The 21,249-nt window shown below is 37.7% G+C and overlaps 1 protein-coding gene across 5 annotated transcripts in view; it reads right to left on the reverse strand.

Moving 5' to 3' along the window:
* Nucleotides 1–21,249, reverse strand: part of znf827 (zinc finger protein 827) — a 98,924-nt gene that overhangs the window by 11,856 nt on the left and 65,819 nt on the right. For 4 of the 5 annotated variants that reach the window (XM_028017901.1, XM_028017900.1, XM_028017904.1 and 1 more), the window contains exons 6-11: nt 16,913–17,155; nt 12,455–12,509; nt 12,211–12,311; nt 5,965–6,102; nt 3,048–3,219; nt 1,697–1,863 (exon numbers count right to left, since the gene is read on the reverse strand). In XM_028017901.1, coding sequence (XP_027873702.1) covers nt 1,697–1,863; nt 3,048–3,219; nt 5,965–6,102; nt 12,211–12,311; nt 12,455–12,509; nt 16,913–17,155 — 876 coding nt within the window. The remainder of the gene's footprint in view (nt 1–1,696; nt 1,864–3,047; nt 3,220–5,964; nt 6,103–12,210; nt 12,312–12,454; nt 12,510–16,912; nt 17,156–21,249) is intronic. The other variant, XM_028017902.1, reaches the window with a different exon arrangement.

The raw sequence follows: 21,249 nt of genomic DNA on the forward strand, positions 1-21,249 counted from the left end.
AGTGTGAGGACGGTCGATCGGACCGGGCTTGTTTGTTTCTTCCTCCCCGTCCTCTGAACTGACCTCTGACCCCGTGTTTTTAAACTCCTGCATCACAACGTTTCTGCTAACAATTCTAGCTTCTTTCACGCAGAAATGAAAAACACGGTCTGATCTTGAAAGATGATTACAGAGCTGTAAAAGTATTCACTCTTCATGTTTTACCACAACTGCAAAATCGACACAAAGTAGTGCATAGGATTCAAATCTAGCCTTTGACTAGGCTTTTCTTTTTAAAGGTTTTATTGGCTCTAGAGGCCTTTATTTGATAGTTAATTGACAGGAAAGTGGGTAATGTGAGAAAGGGGAAGACATGCGGCAAAGGTCGCCAGGGCGGGAATTGAACCTGCGACAACCGTGTCGAGGACTAAGGCCTCCTCATGTGGGTTGTGCTTAACCCCCGCGCCACCACAGCACATCCTGACTAGGCCTTTCTAACACATAAAAACATTGCACTGTAGCTCACAACTAGGGTTGGACATTAATTATATCATTTATAAGAATTTTGACTTATTATAGTCACGATAAATTCCAGTTAATGTTTAAAATCCCCTAAAACTCTTTGTATTGCTGAGATTATTTTTATATTCTTCTTCAGCTTTTTCAATGGGTGTATCAATAAAGGTCAATACATTTAAAAATGTGGTTAAATGCACTTACTGTGTGCAGTTTGGTAAGACAAATCAAACTTTTTTATGTGACTGGTGTCCTAAACAACCGTATAAAAATGGGAATGTTTTTCAAGAGCAGTATTTGTGTATAATTGATGTGTCATGCAGTCACAGCCATACAGTTACCTAAAAAAAAGGAGTAATAAATAATTTTGGCTCTCTGAAGCTCTTCCAAGTTTCCCTCTCAACTGTTTTTACTTTATAATTCCCTCCAGTTTAGGTAGGTTGTGCCATAATCTTTCCATTTTCAGATGATTTTAAAATCTATGGAGAGAAATTTGTTCCAAAATTATAACAAGAAAATACAAGTTTCAAAAGTGAAACTGAAAAACTTCTCAAACAAAAAATATTTTTTGTGAGGAACATACTCAATATATACACAATATTTGAACCTATATTTTCTTACAGATTTCATTTTCTCAAATCACTTTCTTTTATTTTTTCAAAATACTTTTTAAAATTTTATTCATTTTTTTTTTCAAATTTAAATTTTTTAAAATATTTTCTCTACTTGCAATAATATTAGAAAATAATTCTCCCCAGAAACAGCCTGGCATTTTGTTTCATAACTAAACCTTGCTTTATGGTTTGCATTTGCTAATAAAATGATTTCTAAAGGTAATTGTTTACAATTGATTTATTTTAGGGGAATCAAATACAAATGCATGCCACACTTTTCAGATTTTTATTTGCAAAACTTTTGTTCTTCCCCTTAATTACAACCTAATGTGTATATTGGCCTATCACATAAAATCCCAAATGTTGAATTTTCCGCATTGTTTAAATTCAAACCCCGTGTATTGTAGAACCAGATCAAAATTATCGTCCAGACAAGTTTCCACCCACTCTCACGTGTGAAAAGTTTCCCAAAATAACTCTTTTCAAGAATCAGAATTAGCAATAAAACATTTTAATTTGATTTTTTTTACCTCAACATCTGACAGGACAACCGAAGCCGGAGTCTTTTCGCCGACAGCTGTCATTACCTGCGTGTCCGGTGCTGATGTGGCTCTTCATGTCGCTCTCCTCCATACAGACGTAGTCACAGACGCTGCAGCAGAGCGAGAACATCCACTGCTCCTTGTCCACATGAAGCGACATGTGGCTGACAAACTGGGCATTCAGCTCCGTCTGGAAACCGCACACATGGCAGCTGGACAGGGAACAGACAGCAGAGAGGGGAGGGAAGAAAAATGGTGAGAATGAGAAGAGGGAGACAGTCAGATTCAGTGTTACATTTGCCTGCATAAATTACCAAATGTATGGTGTCTCCACATTCATTTTAGTTTGAATAAGATTATCTGAAAATGACTAGAAAAATGAGTTTCTAGTGTTGAAACATGGAGGAAATTTCTAGAGAGAAAGATTTAATAAAAAAAAAATCAGTCCAGGTGAGCATCCGATAAAATGTTAAACCAGATGGGAACTGGTTTGGTTTCATATGATGAAACGGGTCAGTTTGTGTCAATAAAAAAATTAAAACCACTCTGGGTTTGCTGCACAAGACAGAGAGAAAAGCAGCTCATGTAGAGTCAGACGTTTAACTTCCAATCGTTGGCTTGACTCGATCTTTTACCAGGTTGGAGTGATTACACCACAGACAACTTTAGTGTGTTTTAAACACATTAGCTGAACCAAATGTTTGCATTTATTCTGGATTTTCAACCAAAATAGTTTATACTACAGGTGAATTAAACGTTGTAACTCATATTATTCAAGTATTTTCAAATAACCATTGTGGATGGCGAAGCTGCGGGCAGGAAAGATCCCCAGTAGCAGTCAGTCTCACAACTCAAGTCCAGTGGTTGTCTTGACAAATGATCAGGTCAATTTCAAAACAGTAGAGATGATATTTCACACTAACATGTCTTTGGATGACATCATCAGTTAGCACTGCTAATCCGCTTCATTTGCTTTTGCTGCTCCTCTTTAGGTTGCTGTCTGACCATATTGTCAGAGAGACGTTGGAGTTGGGGATACAATCCTTGTTCATATTCAAATTCAGAATGATCCAAACGAGAACTTTTGACTTAGCGATTTTAGCCCACAATGCAACAAGTTTGCCATCCAGTAAACTTTTGACCGGATGCTAAAACATCTCATATAAATCATGTGTGAATCAGATATTCTTCTGGAAAGATAAATGCATGATTACTCAAGTTCATCATCCGAAATGTAAGATATAAAATCTAAATTTGACAATTTTCCTGTGTATTTATTACACAATGTGAACCTGACTCACAAAAGTAGGTCATAAGATCTATAATGTATGAATTAATCTGTGTAAAACCTCAGTGTTGTCACCTCCTGAGTGTGTGTGCTGTGTGTGAAGCCTACCTGTAGTAGTATGGGCAGTTCTTGCGCTCTGTGGAGTCGGCGGTGACGGCGCTGACGATCTGCTCGGCGTCCGTTTGGACCAGCTTCACAGAGTGGATGGTCAGGTGCTGATTGAGGTTTGCTCTGCACTTGGCTGCGTAAGGACACAGGTGACACTTGTATTTCCTCTCCTCTGCAACACACACACACACACCCCGTCTCATTTTAAACTTCACTCTGGATCAAACTTTTAAACCTGGTCAATCAATTCCTGACAAGGCCCAATTTTCAGGAAGGTAAAAAACACATAAATATTGATTTATACCCAGAACATACACCATTTTTTCCTCACCATCTAAAGTTAAATCAAACAAAACCTTTCTTGTTTTAGGTCACTTAGAATTTCCAGAGTTATTTTCATTTGCTAAATGCCACAACATGTCAGGGATTTATTTATTAATGTCTTCAAATTTAGGAGTTTTCATACTTTTCCTTTATTTGAGAGGGCTGCCTCTGAACCGTAAGACTTGGGTCAAATCTTCTGCGTTTCCTCCAACAAGTTTCTCACTGTAGTTTACTGGAGTTCTGGTCCATTCTTCCTGACAGAACCAGTGGAACTGGGTCAGATCTGTAGGCCGCCTCACTCACACGCGCCTTTCCTGATCTTCCCACGGCTTCTCTCTTAGGATTGAGATCAAGGCTTTGTGATGGCTATGACAAAACATTGACTTTGTTTCAATATTTCACTTCATAAAGTGCACCAGTTCCTCCTGCAGCAAAATAGCCCCACAACATGATGCTGCCACCTCCAAACTTCACATTTAGGATGGTACAATCTAACATTTTATGTTTTTTATGGAATAATGGCTTCCTCTTTGCTGAGCGGCCTTTCAACCCATGTTGGTACAAGTTTCACTGTTGATAATGACTCTATCTTACCAGTTTCAGCTGCATCTTTTCAGTTTTTTGGCTTTAGTTCAGGGCTCAATCTGCACATTTTGGACCACAATCTGTCTCCTTCCTGAGCAGTCTGATGGTCGGACACTCCCTCATGCCTGAACTTGAGTAGAAGAACAAGGCATCTTCAAACATCTTGAAATTATTCCCAAGGATGAACCAGACTGCTGCAGCGTCACAATTCTGTCCTCTTCTTGACTTTCCCATCGTGTGAAATCAGAAAGCAGGGAGTTCCAGGTGTGGCCTTGAAATGCATCAAATAAACTAAAATGTGTCAGTAGACCTATCAGAAGTTTCCAAAGCCATGACATCATCATCTGGGCCTTCCCTTATTGTTTAAAGGGACAGTAATCATTCTTTATGTAAACTTTTGATCTTGAAGACATTAAAAAATAAATCTCTGAAATATTATTTTATTATTGTGGCAATTAGCAAATAGAAATTATTTTGGTGATTCTAACTAACCTGAAACAAGAGAAGTTTGGTCTGATTTCACTTCAAAATAGTTAGGAAAAAAGATGGACGTGTCTTTTTATTCGGTGTATGTAAACTTTGGTATAAGCAGTATAAAAGATATGCAGAAACACCTTTTTATGCAAAAACAAATTAGCATAACAACAAGTCTACTCCCCCCCTCAACAAAAAAACAAAAACTAACTCTCAACCCATTTGCCCCAAGGACATGAAGCCAGGCAACCTTTATGTCGCCGGGGAAACCAAAAAGACCATCACAGTGACATATGCCCCTGCTTCTGCTCTCTGTGGTGTGGCCAAGCTGTTCGCAGCCAACACCTCAGATGGTGTGTGTGTGTGTATCCTAAATGTGTGAGCATGTTCGGTTGTTTGGGGGGCATTTGGTACACAAGTCTCATCTTGTGAGCTGTGGTGTCCCAAAAAGGCTCCATTTATCTGGAGTCCAGAGGAAAAGTGCCTTTAAATATAACCGGGAAGGTGGGATTATTATTAGATTCTTGTAACTAACGAGGACAGAGAGCGGGACAGTGGAAGACGGGGATGGGGTTGAACGGATCAATGGAGAAAACGCAGAGTAATCAGGTCACCAGGGAGTGAGGAAGCCTCCCAAGCCTCTAAGTGTGTGTGTGTGTAGGACAGAGAAACGGATGGAGAAGACCAGTCGGACCGTAAGTATGTGCAGCATCCTTCAAGCCGGGTAATTAGACGGCAGTTTTCCCAGAGAGACTAATCACAGTAGTAATCTTTTTCGAGGAAGGGTAATCTAGTCCGGTCAACCTTATCTATTTACAGCGGGCGCCACAAACAACATCTATGCATCTATGGAAAAAAGAGGAGTCAAGCTGCAAATAATGATTATTTTATCAATTATTCTCATGATTAATCGTTTAGTCGGACGATTAATCAATTAGTCTGATGATTAATCGAATAAAAAATTGGCACATTTTGCAAATTCTATTTAACCATTTAAGGTTTTAATATACAATGTTAAAAATACATTAAAAGCACAAACAAATAATTTGAATCATTTGTAAATAAGAAATACACATTTTATTAAGTACAATGTAACAACGTTCCTTTAGTGAACACTTGATCAAATGTAGCAAAGGATGCATCTGCAGCTAAAAAAGTATCAACAGTTTATGACAAACCTGTTGATTATTTTTTGGATGAACTGATTAGCAAAGGGTGCTTAGGTTTTCCTTTATATTTAAAGAATTTTAATCAGGTGAAGTTAAATCTATGATACTTGAGTTCTGGGTAAAACAGCTTCACTAACAATATTTTTTTTCAATGCAAAATATTTATGTTTTTTACACTTTTGACTTAATTACCTCTCTTATTGTGTTGTACATTCAGCAAAATGGCATGTTTAGTCTGTACACTCCAGTTAACGATTAATCGATTCCTAAATTAGTTGGCCATTATTTGAAAAATAACGATTAATCTGATTAATCGTTTCAGCCCTCTAAAGGAGACCAAGCTTCTGTGTGAGCGTGTGGTTTACCTGTGTGGAGCGACAGATGTCTGGACAGGGTCTGCTGCCTGCCGAACACTTTCCCGCAGACGGAACAGGGGAAGAGTTGCTCGTGTAGCTTCCACTGGGCGAGGCCGTTTCCTGGCTCGCCGTCATCCTTCTCAGAATCTGAAATAAAGACACATTCCCATCACTCACTGCGTTCGCACACACCTCCTTGAAATGTTGCACGTTTTTGTCACATTACAATGCCAAGCTTAAAAGTATTTATCAGATTCCATGTTATAAAACAAAACTAAAGTAGCACATAACTATAAGGAAAGTAATAAATGGTTTTCAAAAATGTTCACTTAAAAGTGACCTTTTATGCTTCCTTGAACAGGTTAGGATATGTCTCCAGGCGATATAAAAACATATTCATTAAATTTTTTGCACTAAGTCATTCTCAGATAATGAGATTTTATTCTCCTCAGTCCTGCCTATTAACTGTTTTAGGGCCTCTTGTCACTTTAAATGTGAAAATGGCTGCAAACTACTGCACAATTATGCAACTGTACATCTTTGAAAAGCAGAAGTGGAGTCTCCTGCACAACCATCAAGAATGCAGCAAGTGGTTTCTGAGTGGTAAGTCAACATCAAAACATTTGTCTTTTCCAACAGCCATTGTACAGTGCATACAGAGGTAAAACCAACTGACCAAAAGTACTGGAACTCAGCTACGTTTGCTAGGTGGCAGCTAGGGAGGTTTTTGAAAATTGCACATTTTCCAGACACCTAAAAATATTAGCTTATTGCCAAAAATGGCTGGTTGGCTTATTTAAGAACTTGAGCTGTTTTTAGAAGCCTTTGAGACCCAAATTGAATTACAAAAACATGCAAAATGTGACTTTCACTTCTCGTTCAACCGTGAACCCAAAACTCTGAAAGCTGCTTGCCGCCGTCTAAACGACGCTCCTTATCTAACCTACAGGAGGGATGCAGCTTAAACGCATTCTTAATGTCAACATCAAACAGGAGTCCTTTACTCTGAAGCCTCTGATGGTAAGTACACCTCTGCAGCTCCGTTTCACCGTATGCCAACTCAAAAACAGAGATGGTGCTTTTAAAGAGCTGAAGTAAAGAAAACATGCAGTATTTTTCTCCATTGTGCTGTGCAACCTCCATAGCGTACATGAAGACTTTATTTCCAGAGTGCATTGTTCAGGCTGCACAGTTTGGCCTTGAGCTGTGCCTGTATGAGATTATGGAAGAAAACCTGTGTGTGCTCCACTGGTGACAAATGATGTGGTATTTATACAGCTCTGAAAACTTTGGGAAGAGAAAGCAAACATCTTTTTCTTTTTTTCCAGGCATGTAGGGGGAAGACTTTGTGGCGAGTCCCTAAAGAACAGATGGTGGTGTGAGAAGACGTTCAGCTGCTGTTGCACTGACTCCAGCAACCTTGAGCATTTTTCCTCTCTGTGTCAGATATTAACTTCCTCTTTGACCCCCAAAATGCAAACCAGCTTTGTCGTGCTGTGTGCAGTTTGGATTGTTGCTTTCATTTGTGTTTTCACTTCTTAAAGCAGCAAAGCAAGAAAAAAAATGCAATTTTTCACATAATCTTTTGATTTTCTTTAAGTAAAAACAATAAAGAGAGATTTTACTTTACTGTCCTGTTTTTATTTCTTATTTTTAATGTTTTCCATCCAAAATAAATGATTTGAAGCTGAAGAAAAGTTTTAAATCCTTTTGCAACCTTATATCTTATCTTTCAAATGTCATGTTTAGAAATATCTATTTTTAAAGCCGAGGTGCTTAATTACTTATAAACATGTCGTAGAAGCTCATTGTACAGAGAAAGAGATCCCTGACCATCACCTTTGTTCAGCTCACCCACAATTTATCTGCAGGATTAAAGCCTGAGGACTCAGATGGCCGTGACTGAAGGTTGATTTTGTGTCTGAGTTTGAATCCTTTCCTTCTGAAAGGTTCATAACGACTCATTTTATATTTTCTGACTGGATTTATATTTAACAGGTCCTCATGATACATAAAGGCATGTACTCTAAAAGTTTTCACAGTCTTTGGATAAGAAACAGGCACCATATTTATGAGTGGACTAAATACACAAGGTATTTATCCACATTTTCATTGTTTGTTTTTACACTTGAATCTCCAGGACAGTTTTTGGTCAAAAAGTTCAATCTTTCATAAAGCAAACCAACATCAATGGAGGCATGGAGTAGAAATCATTGGAGTCAGAATGAAGCATAACACCAGGAATCCAGACTAACTGTTTCTGGTTGAACTGGCAAGTCAGGAAAATCCAAACTTTTGACAGGAATTGCATTTAACATTTCAATGTCACTGGTTCACTTGTTCAATATTGTCCATAGAGGCAATATAGACTTGGAAATTATTATTTAATAATCTAATCAAGTTCTTTATTTGAAGCAAAACTGGGAACTTACTGAAAAATTGTTGAAGTGCTAATAGAGCTGAATTGATTAATAGGATTAATCTTGATAAATCGATTATTTGAAATAATCGTCAACTAATTTAGTAATCGATTAATAATCAACCAGAGTATGCCAATTGCTGACAGAACACACTCCAAGCAGATAAGCCAAAAAAGAAATACATTATACATATGATAAAGAAAGCTTTTGTTTATAAACATGTTCAACCCAGAACTTCTTAAGTGATCTAGTTTTAGCTTCACCTGGTTCAAATTCAGTAAAAAAACCCATTTTTAAAAAAATCTCCTATTAAGCACCTTTAGTGTCCAGTTATTAATCGGTCAACAGATCACTGTACTGATTAAAGGTCTGAGCTTTTCACATTTTGATGCAGTTTTTTTTTAAATAAATGATCAACCGTTCACTAAAAGAATTTAAGGAATAAGATTTTAAATTTCTTATTTAAAAAAAGAATTCAATTATGTTTATTTGTATTTTTTATGCATTTTTAATATTGCATAAAAAAGGCTTAAGTGGTTAAATGTAAAACCTGCAGAATGTGCCATTTTAAAAATCTGATTAATCATTAGAATATTCAGTGATTAATGACTATAAGAGTACCGTAGTTTAAATTAAAAAACATCTCAAGATGAATGAATTAAGTTTTGATGCATTTGAGAGCAATATTTGTTTCCATTGTTTCTGTGCACATCTTTGCCAGTAAAAGTCCTACAGAGAGGGTAGTGCAAATGTACAAACTTAGAGAGAAAGCAGTGACATGTGTGATTATTATATTTCATTAACCGACTTCCTGCATGAGATACAATCTGACTGAAGTGAGTTGATTTCCGGCACAGCTTTTAGTCCAAACTTGTGGCTGAAGCCGAAGAAGCGGAGGAGAATTATGTGTCTTGATTCGTCGGAGAAGCAGGAGGAAGGGTCGGTCACTCGAGGGTCTCAGAAGTCAGACTGCAGGGACCCAAAGCCATGACCCAGCAAATACACTCATGATTAAGCCAATTAAAGTGGATGGCCTTGAAGTGGTTAACGCCTTAATTAGTGTTGTTAGAGCCGAGAGGAGAGACGCAAACAAGAAATGAAGGAGCGAGCTAAATCCCGACTGGAAGAGGGTAACTGTGAGTATCACATGAACCCTGATGAAATCATTTCTGTTTAAACTGAAACACTTCTTTACGGAGGGCTAAGACTGCCAAAAATTAGGACTAAATATAGGTAAAAATAACAGAAATGTGAAAAAACAATTTTAATTAGGACATTTGATTTATTAAAAATAATACAAACTGATTTTCATTAAAATTTCTTGGTAGCAATTTATTGTCACTTGTTTTATTTATTCATTTTGCAGTTTAATTTTAAGTCTATATGGGGGACTGACACTGCCATAATTAGGGAAAAATATATTTCAAATTTACTCTGGAAACAAAAATTGCCAATATTTTAATTCAGACATTTGATTGACAATTAACTTGTCATTTAAATTTCTCTAAGAATTAACTGAAATATTTTTTTGTGAAAATAGTTTTGATACATTTTTTTGTTTTATTATCTACATATTCATTATTCTGCTTATTTCTATATTTATTTAGATTTTTTATTTAATAATTCCTAATGTATTTCTTATCAATTAACGTTTAAAGATGTTATTTCATTCTAATAATTTAAAAATAAATTTTTAGAGGTTAATTAATTGGAGTGGGATATTCTGAATTTATTCATTTCTGTAATGTTTTTAATTAGGCAGTGTTTATCCGCTGTATATTTTATTCTTTTTGCTACATCTGAGTTTGTATGAATTTAAAATTGATACGGTTTGCTACATTTTAAGATAAAAAAAGTTGTTTTTAAAAAACATTGGGTGATCCCAGGACCTGTACCAAGGTAGTCAGGTATATGATTGGAACTGTTATTTCCTTTCATTTCATTATATCTGACCAATGCTCCAATATTTGGATAAAGAAGAAATAAAAAAGTCAGGAAATGCAACTTAAGAGACAGACAAATCTGCGAAGCAGAACAGAGGTGATAAAGCAGAAAGCAGCAGAGGCTGGATGTAAGGCTTAAACTCACAGGGGAAAGGCCTCGACGAATTAACTTTCAGGACACTGTTGACACCCAGAAGCCAATCAGATTTTCATTAACTGGCAGAGGGACAGAGGAAACTGGCACAAGCTAATTAACCTCTGGATCCCTCACTGTCAAAGACACACCAAGGGAAGCTCAGAGATGCCAGGGATGAGGGGGAGTCGGGCGGAGCAGGTGGATGCTCCGGGCTTCAGAAAGGCCAACTCAAGTAGAGGGCCCTAACCTCAGTTTATATTAAAAAAAAAGCTCCAAAAATGTGCACATACAGTTTGTGTGTGTGGAATCAGAACATCACTGCATTATGAAGTATGTCAGAGCTAGAAATGGGATTTAGGGAATTGAGTTTAAAACTTACCCAACTTTGAAGGAGTGTTTTTAAATTTGAGCCTCTGGATTAATGAATGCTTACATGCTAGTGACACCAACATAATATATTTAATAAAAATCTGCTTTTATTTTTACTTTTAAAAAAGTGTTTTAAACATTTTGTAAAGCTCAAAACTCTAATAAATCTAATCTACATACATATAAATACATTTTCTGCACATTTTACTCCAAATCAAAACATAAAGATGTGTAGCAATTATTTACTCTGCAGAAAGTTGGAAAAAGTGAATATTATTATCTTATTATCAATGTTAAGTTGTTAGCCTTCAGTCAGAGGCCTCATTAAATATGTTAAAGACTGACAGCTACTGGAGATCCTTCCTGCTTACAGCATCACCACCCACAGCCACTCTTTAAAGATACTTAGAAGAAAAATACGTCAATATTACATTTTACGGTAGGGTAAACAAAGTATTTTTAAGTTAAACTGACCCGACATGCTGCTCTATCATTATTATTATTATCCCATTTTAAGTATTTTAATGCCTCCAAATGAGCCGAGTAACCCTAGGCACGTCTCTATAGTGTGAAAAACATCCCCATATCATGATACCTCACCCACCGTGCTTCACAGTCTACTGTAACTTCCTTTTAGGTTCATCTGATTAACAGTTTCAACAGTTTCACACAACCAAACACTAATTTAACAAAAATTCCCCACATTTAAATAACTTTGCTGAACGTATAAAATATAAGACGTCGTTTATTTCAATTATACAGATCAATAAGTCATTCTGCAATTCGTAATAATAAATATTCATTACATTGAAACAATCCAAATCAGTTGTGAAAAGGTAAAAGACTTTCTGTTCAAATTACATGCTAAAGCACAATATACCAAAAAAAGGTTACAAAATAATCTCTAAACATGTTCTGGCATCTAGCAAATAGAAATAATTTAGGTAATTCTAACTGACTTAAAACAAGAAAAGTTTAGTCTGATTGAATTTCAAACAGTGACAAAAATTCTTTCTGGTTTGACATCTGGTTTCAACTGTAAATAACTTTTTCCAAATTTAGGCATTCAGCTAAGCATTAGGTTGCAATTCATTACAAAACTATGTAGTTTGAATATCAAACACTTTGAAATGACTTTATACAGAAATCAAGAACTTTCTGAGCCTTGAAAACGCCTAATTGAAATTCAAGCATTTTCAAGGAATCCAAGAACCAGTACGAACCCTCTTTGTAGGTTTTTTAATCTCTCATCACTTTTAAACATAAAATTGAGCTGGTGAATGATTTGCTGCTTCCAAGTATAATTTCTACAGAAAAACATTGATTGATCTGGTTAATGATGTTGGACTGCTGTGATTTTGAGCACTACACAGTAACATTTCCTCACCGTGGAACGGCACCCTGGTGGAGGAACTGGCCTCTGCGGGGGACGAGCTCTTGGAGCGCGAGTTAAAGGGTGATTGTCTGAAGCACTCGTCCAGGAATGAACTGGAACAGAGAAGCAGCGCTGATGTTACCAACACTTACACAGCCACTAAAAAACACCCACAGGTTTCAGTCGCACTCCAACTATCACTGACCATTTAAAAAGCACAAATAAAAACAGAGTATTTATAGAGAAACTGACCTACCTATTTATTCCCACCATGTTACTGTCTTTGTGGTTGTTGGCTTTGCTTACTTTTTCTGGAAAGAAGAGAATACAAATTCATCAGTGGAGTCAATGTAACATTATTCATACCAAATACATCTGTTTCTTTGTGTTTTCACAGCAGATGTCAGATGACAACTCAGACTTTAAATTTAAAGGGAAAATCTGCAGCAGCTGTGAGAGGATTCAGACTCTTTCAAGTTCATGTCAGCTGCTGTCAACAGATCTTTACTAAAAACATGACAAACGTGATAAGTGTTCAAACCACGCTTCATTTCTTTACATTTCTCAGTTCTTGTTTTCATCCTTAAAAATAAGCCAGTTTTTGTTTTCAAGATTTTTTCAAAATCAATATTTCTCCAGACTTCCTGAAGGTCTTTTCAAGTTTTTCCTTCAGGTGTTTTTCACTCCTTTCAGTCCAGTCCTTGTAGCTGACCCTGACATCATACCATCTGCTGTGAGCTTTAAAAAAATGAGCAAAGTGGATTTATTTGTGGACAAATAAAGACAAGTCAAAAATTCTTTGCTGTTTTCATCAAACAGCAAAGACTCAGCATAAAACCTGAGAGATAAAACCTCTTCAGTCTATTTATTGCATGCAAAGTTTTTCTGCTAATAGCTTTTTATGAAATTCATACCAAATTCAAAATCTTTTCACCTAACTGGTGATCTACATTTCTTCTGTCAAAATGTTACATTTGATTATGTCTATCGATTCAGGAAAAGAAATGGAAACCGATTTGTGACAAGCTGCTGCTGAAAGATCTGATTTAAAGTTGGTTCCCTACTTGGCAGATTTTTAGGAAGATTCTTAAGCCTAAAAAAGGTTCAACATGTGCAGGATACAAATAGAAACAAAAAAAGTATTCTGAATTCAAGTTTGGGCTCCGAGCAAAACTGGCCAGCAAATGGCCTCCATCTGCAGTTTGGACACCCCTGCATGAGTTAAATTTAAAATGATATTGTTGATTCGGTTTGTGTTTCAAAAGATGCTGTTAGTCTGAAAACTGTGACAATTATTGCAGCCATTTAATCCAGAAACATTGGTCCAACCTCAGCTAGGCGATTCTTCACTGAACAGAGATCTGTTAGAAAGGTTTGCGATCTGTAAAATCTTTACTTTATTCAGTGGAAACACGTGATAATTTCACAGCAGTTTTGGCATTATGACCACACTAAAGATGTGCTAAAAGGAGTCAAACCAGGACTAAAGTCGATTATTTAAAACTCAGTTATGATTAAAGAAAAGCAATTGAAATATTTAACATTTAATTTATGGCATTTTTTGGTCCAGCACTTCGTCTTTCATTTTCTTAACTTGCAAAAAATGATTTTCTTTTTTTTTTTTTTTTGCTGACTCAGCTTAGTGCTGTTAAGATTAATGGCGTTGACGTGACTGCACATTGTGATTGATTCATCCATCAACTGCTGACATGAGTAAAGACACCATAAGTAACACGTCTAATATTACTTCTCTCACAAAAAATAATTGGAAGGGTTTCAACAACACAGTACCTGCAAAAATATTCACACCTTTGAAGTTATTCATATTTTATTACATTCCAACCACAAAAACTCCATGTTTTTATAGAGATTTAAAGTGACAAACCAACACAAAGTATTTAAAAATTGTGAAAGTGAATGGCTTTCAAAGGTTTTTACACATAAAAATGTGAAGAGCCAATTCTGGAAGACAGCCAGAATTGACTGAAAGATGGATGGAGTTAAATACGGTTCAATCCTGGAGGAAATCTCATTAACAGGCTGGAAAACCAGGCTGCAAAAGATCAAATGGTTAAGATCGAAACACACTTGTGTGTCAGAATAGTCCAGTCAAATTTCAGACCAAAATCCAATTGAAAAAGTATTATGTTAGGATTTTATGTGATTTTCATCTTGGGATGTTCATTGAAATATAAGGGTTAATTAATGAAATACATAGATTTCAAAGTTTAATGCAATTAATTTCTTTCTATCTGGCCGGGACATTTGAATTTGCGTGTTTCTAGTACACCCATAAATCTGAGTCATAAACAACATCGGCAAGCAACAGCAATGCATGACCAAGCTGCTTCTCAGTCGTCTGGCGATAAAATTTTATTTTAAAAAACTATCTAATGGGAAGCTCAAAAAGACTATTGTTGTGTTCAAATAATGCTAAAGGTTTCAAATCCACACTTGCACAGTAGTGGTGGACGGATCGATCCAATACATTGGAAGGGTATCAATACCGAGTCAGTATCAGTGTTGGATCAATAACTGTGTGGTAAAATTGATCATTTTGTTTAGTCAGAGATTATATGCTGTACCGCACACCTCAAATGTACTGAAATTTTGAACGCATGCCTAATAAAGGCAAAAGTTTCAAACACACAGAGACTTGAGGTTTTGGCAACTTTTCAACGGTGGTGTAAAAAAAAGAAGTGAAAGCAGCCAGAACCAGAGCTCAGAGCGTGTAGTTCCCCGTGATCAGAAGTAAAGGCCACTCCACTAAATGAGTGAGCGCGAAGACTTACGTGTGAGTTTCAAGGCGACGTACTGAAGTGAATTTCAAAGCTGCAATCATCTCAGTGTTCACAGCGACCTTGCTGCTGATGCGTCTCTGAGGTCCTACTGCTCTGGGTAATTCATATTGATTGCTCATTGTGTGACAGCAGCCCACTCTGTTCCAGCCCCCCCTCGACGTTCAAAACAACTTCTGAGACGGTGGCGGTCGCTGCTGCCAGGGCCGACGATGCCCCGGCCTCCCTGGGTGGGCAAGCTGCATAATCCCCCCACCACCACCTTCACCCTTCACCCCGCTGCCGCCACTACCACCCCCGAACCCGAAACGCCCCGCTCCGTCACACCGTTCACCAAGGACAGAGGTCTCTTTTCACGTTGCCATGGAGATGCCGCACAGGAGAAATGTAAAGGGGAGGGAGAGAGGGGAAGTGATGAGGAAGGGGTGGCAGGGTGGAGAAGAGGAGGGGGGACATGTGCAGCCAAGTGTGCTTGAGCCGGCATGTCTGAAAACAAGTCAGGGGAGAGAAGAGAGAGAGAGAGAGAGAGAGAGAGAGAGAGAGAGAGAGAGAGAGAGAGAGAGAGAGAGAGAGAGAGAGAGAGAGAAAGAGAGAGACAGAGGAGAGCGGGAATTTGTGCAGACGCCGATTCCCGTGGGGCTTGGTGTGAGCGTGTAAAGGTGTGTGTAAAAGACGATGTGGGAAAGAAAATTGTGAATGTGTGAATATGTGTAAAAACAAACAAAAAAGAAGCTGGATTTAAGCGACAGAAAGCAGACGTTGGACAGAAAGAAGCCTCGGCCACACATCGACTTATCTGTCTTCTCTCTAAGGGACGATAAATACACCCCAACTCTTATCATACTCTCCAGAGTAGAGAGGCACCAATTCAATGTTAATAGATGTATTGGTCCCAACATTGAAAAACATTCTGTATTGGGTATCAGTGACAATGTGCCCAATCCATAAGGGCAAATCGATTCAGTCTAATTTTATGCTTTGTGCTCTGAGTGAGGTTATGCTTTATTTATTTATTTTACATTACATTTTGAGTTCATAATTGCATTTTCTGAACCATTTGAAAGAAGGCTTGTTATAGTTTATTTTTAAATGTTTGACATGCAGTCAACCTATTATTTTTATGAGTTTCTGTTATCATTTATTTTACATTGGCTGTTATACTCCTAAGTGCACTGACTGAACAAATTAAAGGTGTTTTTACATGTTTTACCAAGCTTGTAAAGGTATTGGTGTATCTAAGTGTGCTGGAGTGGTGCATAGTTATCAAATAAACTTATAGTTCAAACTTGTAATTCGGTACATTAATATCTGTGACATTTTTAAGTCAGTTCAGCACTGTTCCTCTGTAGCAGATCGGTATCGGCTGATGCTAAACCTCTGATATCTGTATTGATATCGAAAAAAATCAATGAGTGCATCATTACTCTGGAGCACAAATTTTTACAAATTTTGATCTATTGCACTAAAGACGACAAAAGTAGTTCCTCCCCTCATTTCAAGTTGACTTGGATCTTACTAAACGTCTCAAATGATTATATGTTGACAGACCGTCTTTAGATGAAGGGAACTTTTTCCATCAGATTTGCATGTTGTACTTTAATCTCAGAATTATCCAATTCTGTGTTCATCTATGTCCAAATCTAAATAAATGACTACACATTCTTGGATATATTTATGTCAATTATCTCGTTACCATATGCAAATAATCACATAACTGTTTATTCTTTGTTGTAAGATTTGCAAACCTACACTTTACCCTCTCTGAAAGTCTGGGCTGTATTTACTTGGTAGATTTGAGTTTGAAGACTAGATTTGGTGTCATTCAATATTCTGAGATTAAAGTCAGATTTTTTTTCCCCTCTTGATGTGTGTGTGGATGATGTGTGACAGTGTTTGTGTCCTGAGAGGGAGCGTACCTGACAGTTTAAACAGCAGCTCTGAAGCCATTTTGACCGATATGTCTTGGGAGAAGAGGTCTTTCTGGGGGCAGGCCAACGTCTCTGGGAGGTTGCTCATTGACTCGTTCTTCTCACTCGCCCCTAAAGTGCTGAAGGTCAGCAGGTGGGAGGCAGGTGGGGTAAGTTCTGCAGGGGGTGGGTCCACCTCCATGGGCTCGGCCTTTACCTTCACCTTCTGATACTGGGCATCTTTGCTGTTCTCTAGAGAGAAGACAGCAACACCTGGTCAGAACAATATTCTTTTAAATCCTGGACTTTCTGAAAAGCTCGTCATTCTCAAATAGAAATGACAGCAATCGATCTTTCAGCATCTTATGGATTTTAAAATGGCTGCAGCTTCTGTTTTTGGCTCCTGAACACAATGAAATGACTCTGCAAACACACTTTTATGAAAGACATAAAGTAATTACAAAACAATAAGAACACCAATAAAAATTTAAAACAACATAAATAAAAAAAGAAAGCAAGTGAGTCCGTCAGTTATAGTGCTGAGCTTAACGTTCTGAGGAAGGTGTGGGGAGTGCCCAAAACTGGAAAATTTTAACTACTGGGAGGCAACAAAATTATTTAAATTAAAATGGTCAAAATGAGTTTATTGTGATTTTTATTTAGTTTTATATGCTACACAATAAGCAGATAATCTGCTGGATCTTTAAAAAAAATTAAAAATCCAAAGCATGAAAAGGGCTTTGGACAGTTGCTTACTAAAAGAAAAAAAGGATTGAATGAAGACAGTTTTCTAGCCACTTTTTCCAGGGAAAACCTAAAGACTAACAGACAAGAGCTGTGTTTGTATATATACTGAAGTCTAAACACATTCATTAACATTTCTAATTGCATATTGCATTTTTCCTCATTGTTCCTCAGACTGGAAGTTGAGAATCTGTCAACAGCAACTATAAAATGGACTAAGATCATTTCTCTGACTTCCACATCTCTCCACCTGCCTTTCCAACCACACCACCAGACAGAGATTTAAAGGGGAGCAGCAAAAGCAAATGATGTGGATTAGAAGTGACTAAAACAACTGATGGTGTCATCTAGGATATTTTACTATGAATTATTGTCTCTGCTGCCCAGATATTGAGCTGTTAGTATGTCATGACTGATCAAAACATCATACAGCAACAGTCTTTAGTCAGAGGCCTCTTCAGATTAGTTGCGGGAATGACTTCTACTGCAAATAACCTTCCCACAATATCATCATCCTCGACAACTCTACATTTGGGATAAATTAAGTATTTTTGAAGTATTTCCATGCCAAAGACTCAGAGCTAGGTTTGAATTTTGACTCGACCCCCTGATCAAGTCAAAATTTGACGGCCAGGTTTCCATTGCAAACCTGGCCATATGTTGAAGCCGTAATATACTTTAATTCATGCATGAATTGAAGTATATTCATTCATTCGCTTTTAGCGGCTTCTGAAAAACTTTTCTCCAACATCAACCATGCATCTATCTCTCCCCATCTTTTCATCAACTCCAACCGGCTGGGAAAAATAAATCTTACTGAAGATAATGTCAACCTTCCCATATCATGGTGCTGCCATTAACAAGTCTGACGCTGGGGATGGTGTGTCCAGGCTAACATGCAGTAAGGCTTTCTCCCCACAGCATTGCATATATATGCCACTCTGATTCATTCTGACCAGAAAAACAGAAAGACGTTTCCTTTGTCCTTTGCTGGTTTACTAGCAACAATTACCTTTTCTTTCTCAAAGTGTAAACTATAAAACTTGGGAACAAGAATACAAATAAAATCTGTCAATTTAGCTATTTTCTTTATACCAATCATCTACTTATAAGTTTACAGTTTAAAAATAGATGTAACTAATTTTGTTTACTCTCCAAGAATCATAGAACTATAGGAAGCAAAATATATTTGTAGATCCATCAAATTTATCAAAGCATATAGAGGGGAATTAATTCCCATTCCAAACTGTTTATTTAGCCAAGATTTATTAAAAACTAAACTAAATAAGAAGTCTGACTCAATCTGCTAAGCTAAAAGATAAAAAGATTTTTAAAAAGGGCAAAAATTCAACAATCCAAATAAACCCTAAACTAGCGGTTTCGTTCCAGAGCCGGAGCAGAGTCTGCTAGCATGTAGCGGGGTGATTATTAGGGCAGGAGTGCACGGCGAGGTCACGCTGTTGCTTGGAGGAGCGATCCAGCAGCTCATGTGGGTTCACTGAAGCAAACAGGAAAGGCAGTAAAACACTTTGAATGTTAACAAAGGGGCAACAAATCTGTTTATTCAACTGAAATTTTTTTTTATTTTTTATTATCGTTTCCTAGCTCACAAAAACAGTGGCGCAAAAGGTGAGAACAAGCCGTTGCTTTAATTCCCTCACAAGTTCAAACTGTGAGCGAGCTAAAAATAAAACGCCAGTTTTCAGGAACGTCTCGGTCTCGTCTGCAGAACCCCGGCCAGATCCATCTGGAGATATCCAAAAAATATTCAGTGCCGTAAAATTACAGATTTATTCTGTTTTGACTTCTTTGCCACATAATCATTTCAGGTACAGATAAAGGTAATTCTTCCATAACACACAGGTAATCTGACTTCCCCCTGTAGGTGGATGACTGGTTGAGGACACAAGGGCTTAAAGCTTGAAGAGACAGTTTAAGGTCGCACAGCAAATCCAGACTTTGAATAGGCCACTCTGAAACAATGTGTTTTTTAAGCCATTCAGACTTATCAACTTATGGTGCATTCAAATCAGTCTTGTTTGCTCCGCTTCAATAGAACTCTAGTTCGCTTGCCCAGAAGGTCCTAATCGTCTGGTGCAGTTCGAGTGTATATGTGAACGGCAAGCAGATCGGAGACCGCTCCAAAAGCAGGAAATGGATGATAGCACAGGGCATTCTGGGTAAATAAAACCAAAACAAATGCATGAGTCTAGTACTAGCAGGAGAAATGGCTTGTGGTGTTCTGCAAACGACAAAAGAGAAATCCCACAACAGGTCAAATCTGACACCACTCCATTTCTGTTCACATTTTACAAAGCAGGAAGTTGAGCTCAGTGACTTCTTTAGAGTTTTTTTCTGTCAGGTGAGAATGGGTTTTTTATATATATAGAAAAATAAACAATAATGGCACAATAATATTAAATATCATATCCAGCAAGAATCATATGTTTATATAATTATTTGAACAGTTTTATGGTAGATCAGGCTATAAAACTGTAATAAGGATTGGGCTCCATTAATGTAAATAAACTAAAAAAAATTGACAAGGGAGTAGACCACATTTTCATAAAAATGTAATTTGAAAACGGTTTTTAAAAAAATATTTACTCAGGTTATCATTGTCTGATATTAGAATTAGTTTGATTTTGTGAAATATTTAAAAAGCATAAGAAAGTGTAACACAACAAACACCGTTTCATGGTACTGCATTATTCTGACAAACGAGTAGAACATAGACCGTGCCTGGTGTTGCGACTAGGCGAGATTATGGGATGTATGAATTTGGCAGGTCACTGGGAGCACTGGGAAGGGTGGGGGAAGGTTAGAGGGGTTGTGGGAAGAATAGAAACCAGAAACCTTATTTTAACCCCTGCTTTGACTGCATTGTCTCCTCGTTTGCTTGATAACTCTGAACAGAAACTCTGAACCTGTTTGGCCAGAAAAGAATCTACTTAATCAATGCGCTTGTTTATCTGACTGCTTATAGGGCTGAATTAAAGCACAACCATCCCCCACCCCCTCTTTCTTCATCCCTCAGAGCCAGGTGTCTGGGTTATTGGTAGCAACTAGCATGGGGGGGGTGGACACTGACAACCATCAGCCTCACTAATCCTTTAATCAGGTGGCTTGAGTTGGCTGAGTAACCTAGGAGAGGCTGGTGGAGAAGTGGAGTGGGGGAGCGGGGGTTGGACTGCACTGTAAAGGTCAACCAAGGGACACGCGAGCTTCCATCAGTAGATCACAGCTTTAACAGCAGCGGTGGCCGCTCTGCAAAAAAAACAAAACACACGTGACGGACAGAATACGCAGCAACTAATGTTTCCTCTGCGAAGAGAGGAAACACAGACACTGGAAGCGTCACAGCAGGCCGGAGGAAACGTCTACCTGTCACAAAGTAAAAAAACATTTAAATACGACCTCTCACTCCCACACTAATAGTAGATATGGCTCTTTGGCTCAGGTCATGACCTAATGTTCTGCAGCCATAAAAAGCAGCGTTTAGTCTGTGTGCATGTACAGTATGTGTCAGCCCCTTCAGTGCAGACGCGATGCCTTGCATGTACTATTGTTTCAGTTTCTACTAAAAGTCTTAAAAGACACAC

The sequence above is a fragment of the Xiphophorus couchianus genome, chromosome 5, assembly GCF_001444195.1.
Source record: "Xiphophorus couchianus chromosome 5, X_couchianus-1.0, whole genome shotgun sequence".
Classification (NCBI taxonomy): domain Eukaryota; kingdom Metazoa; phylum Chordata; class Actinopteri; order Cyprinodontiformes; family Poeciliidae; genus Xiphophorus; species Xiphophorus couchianus.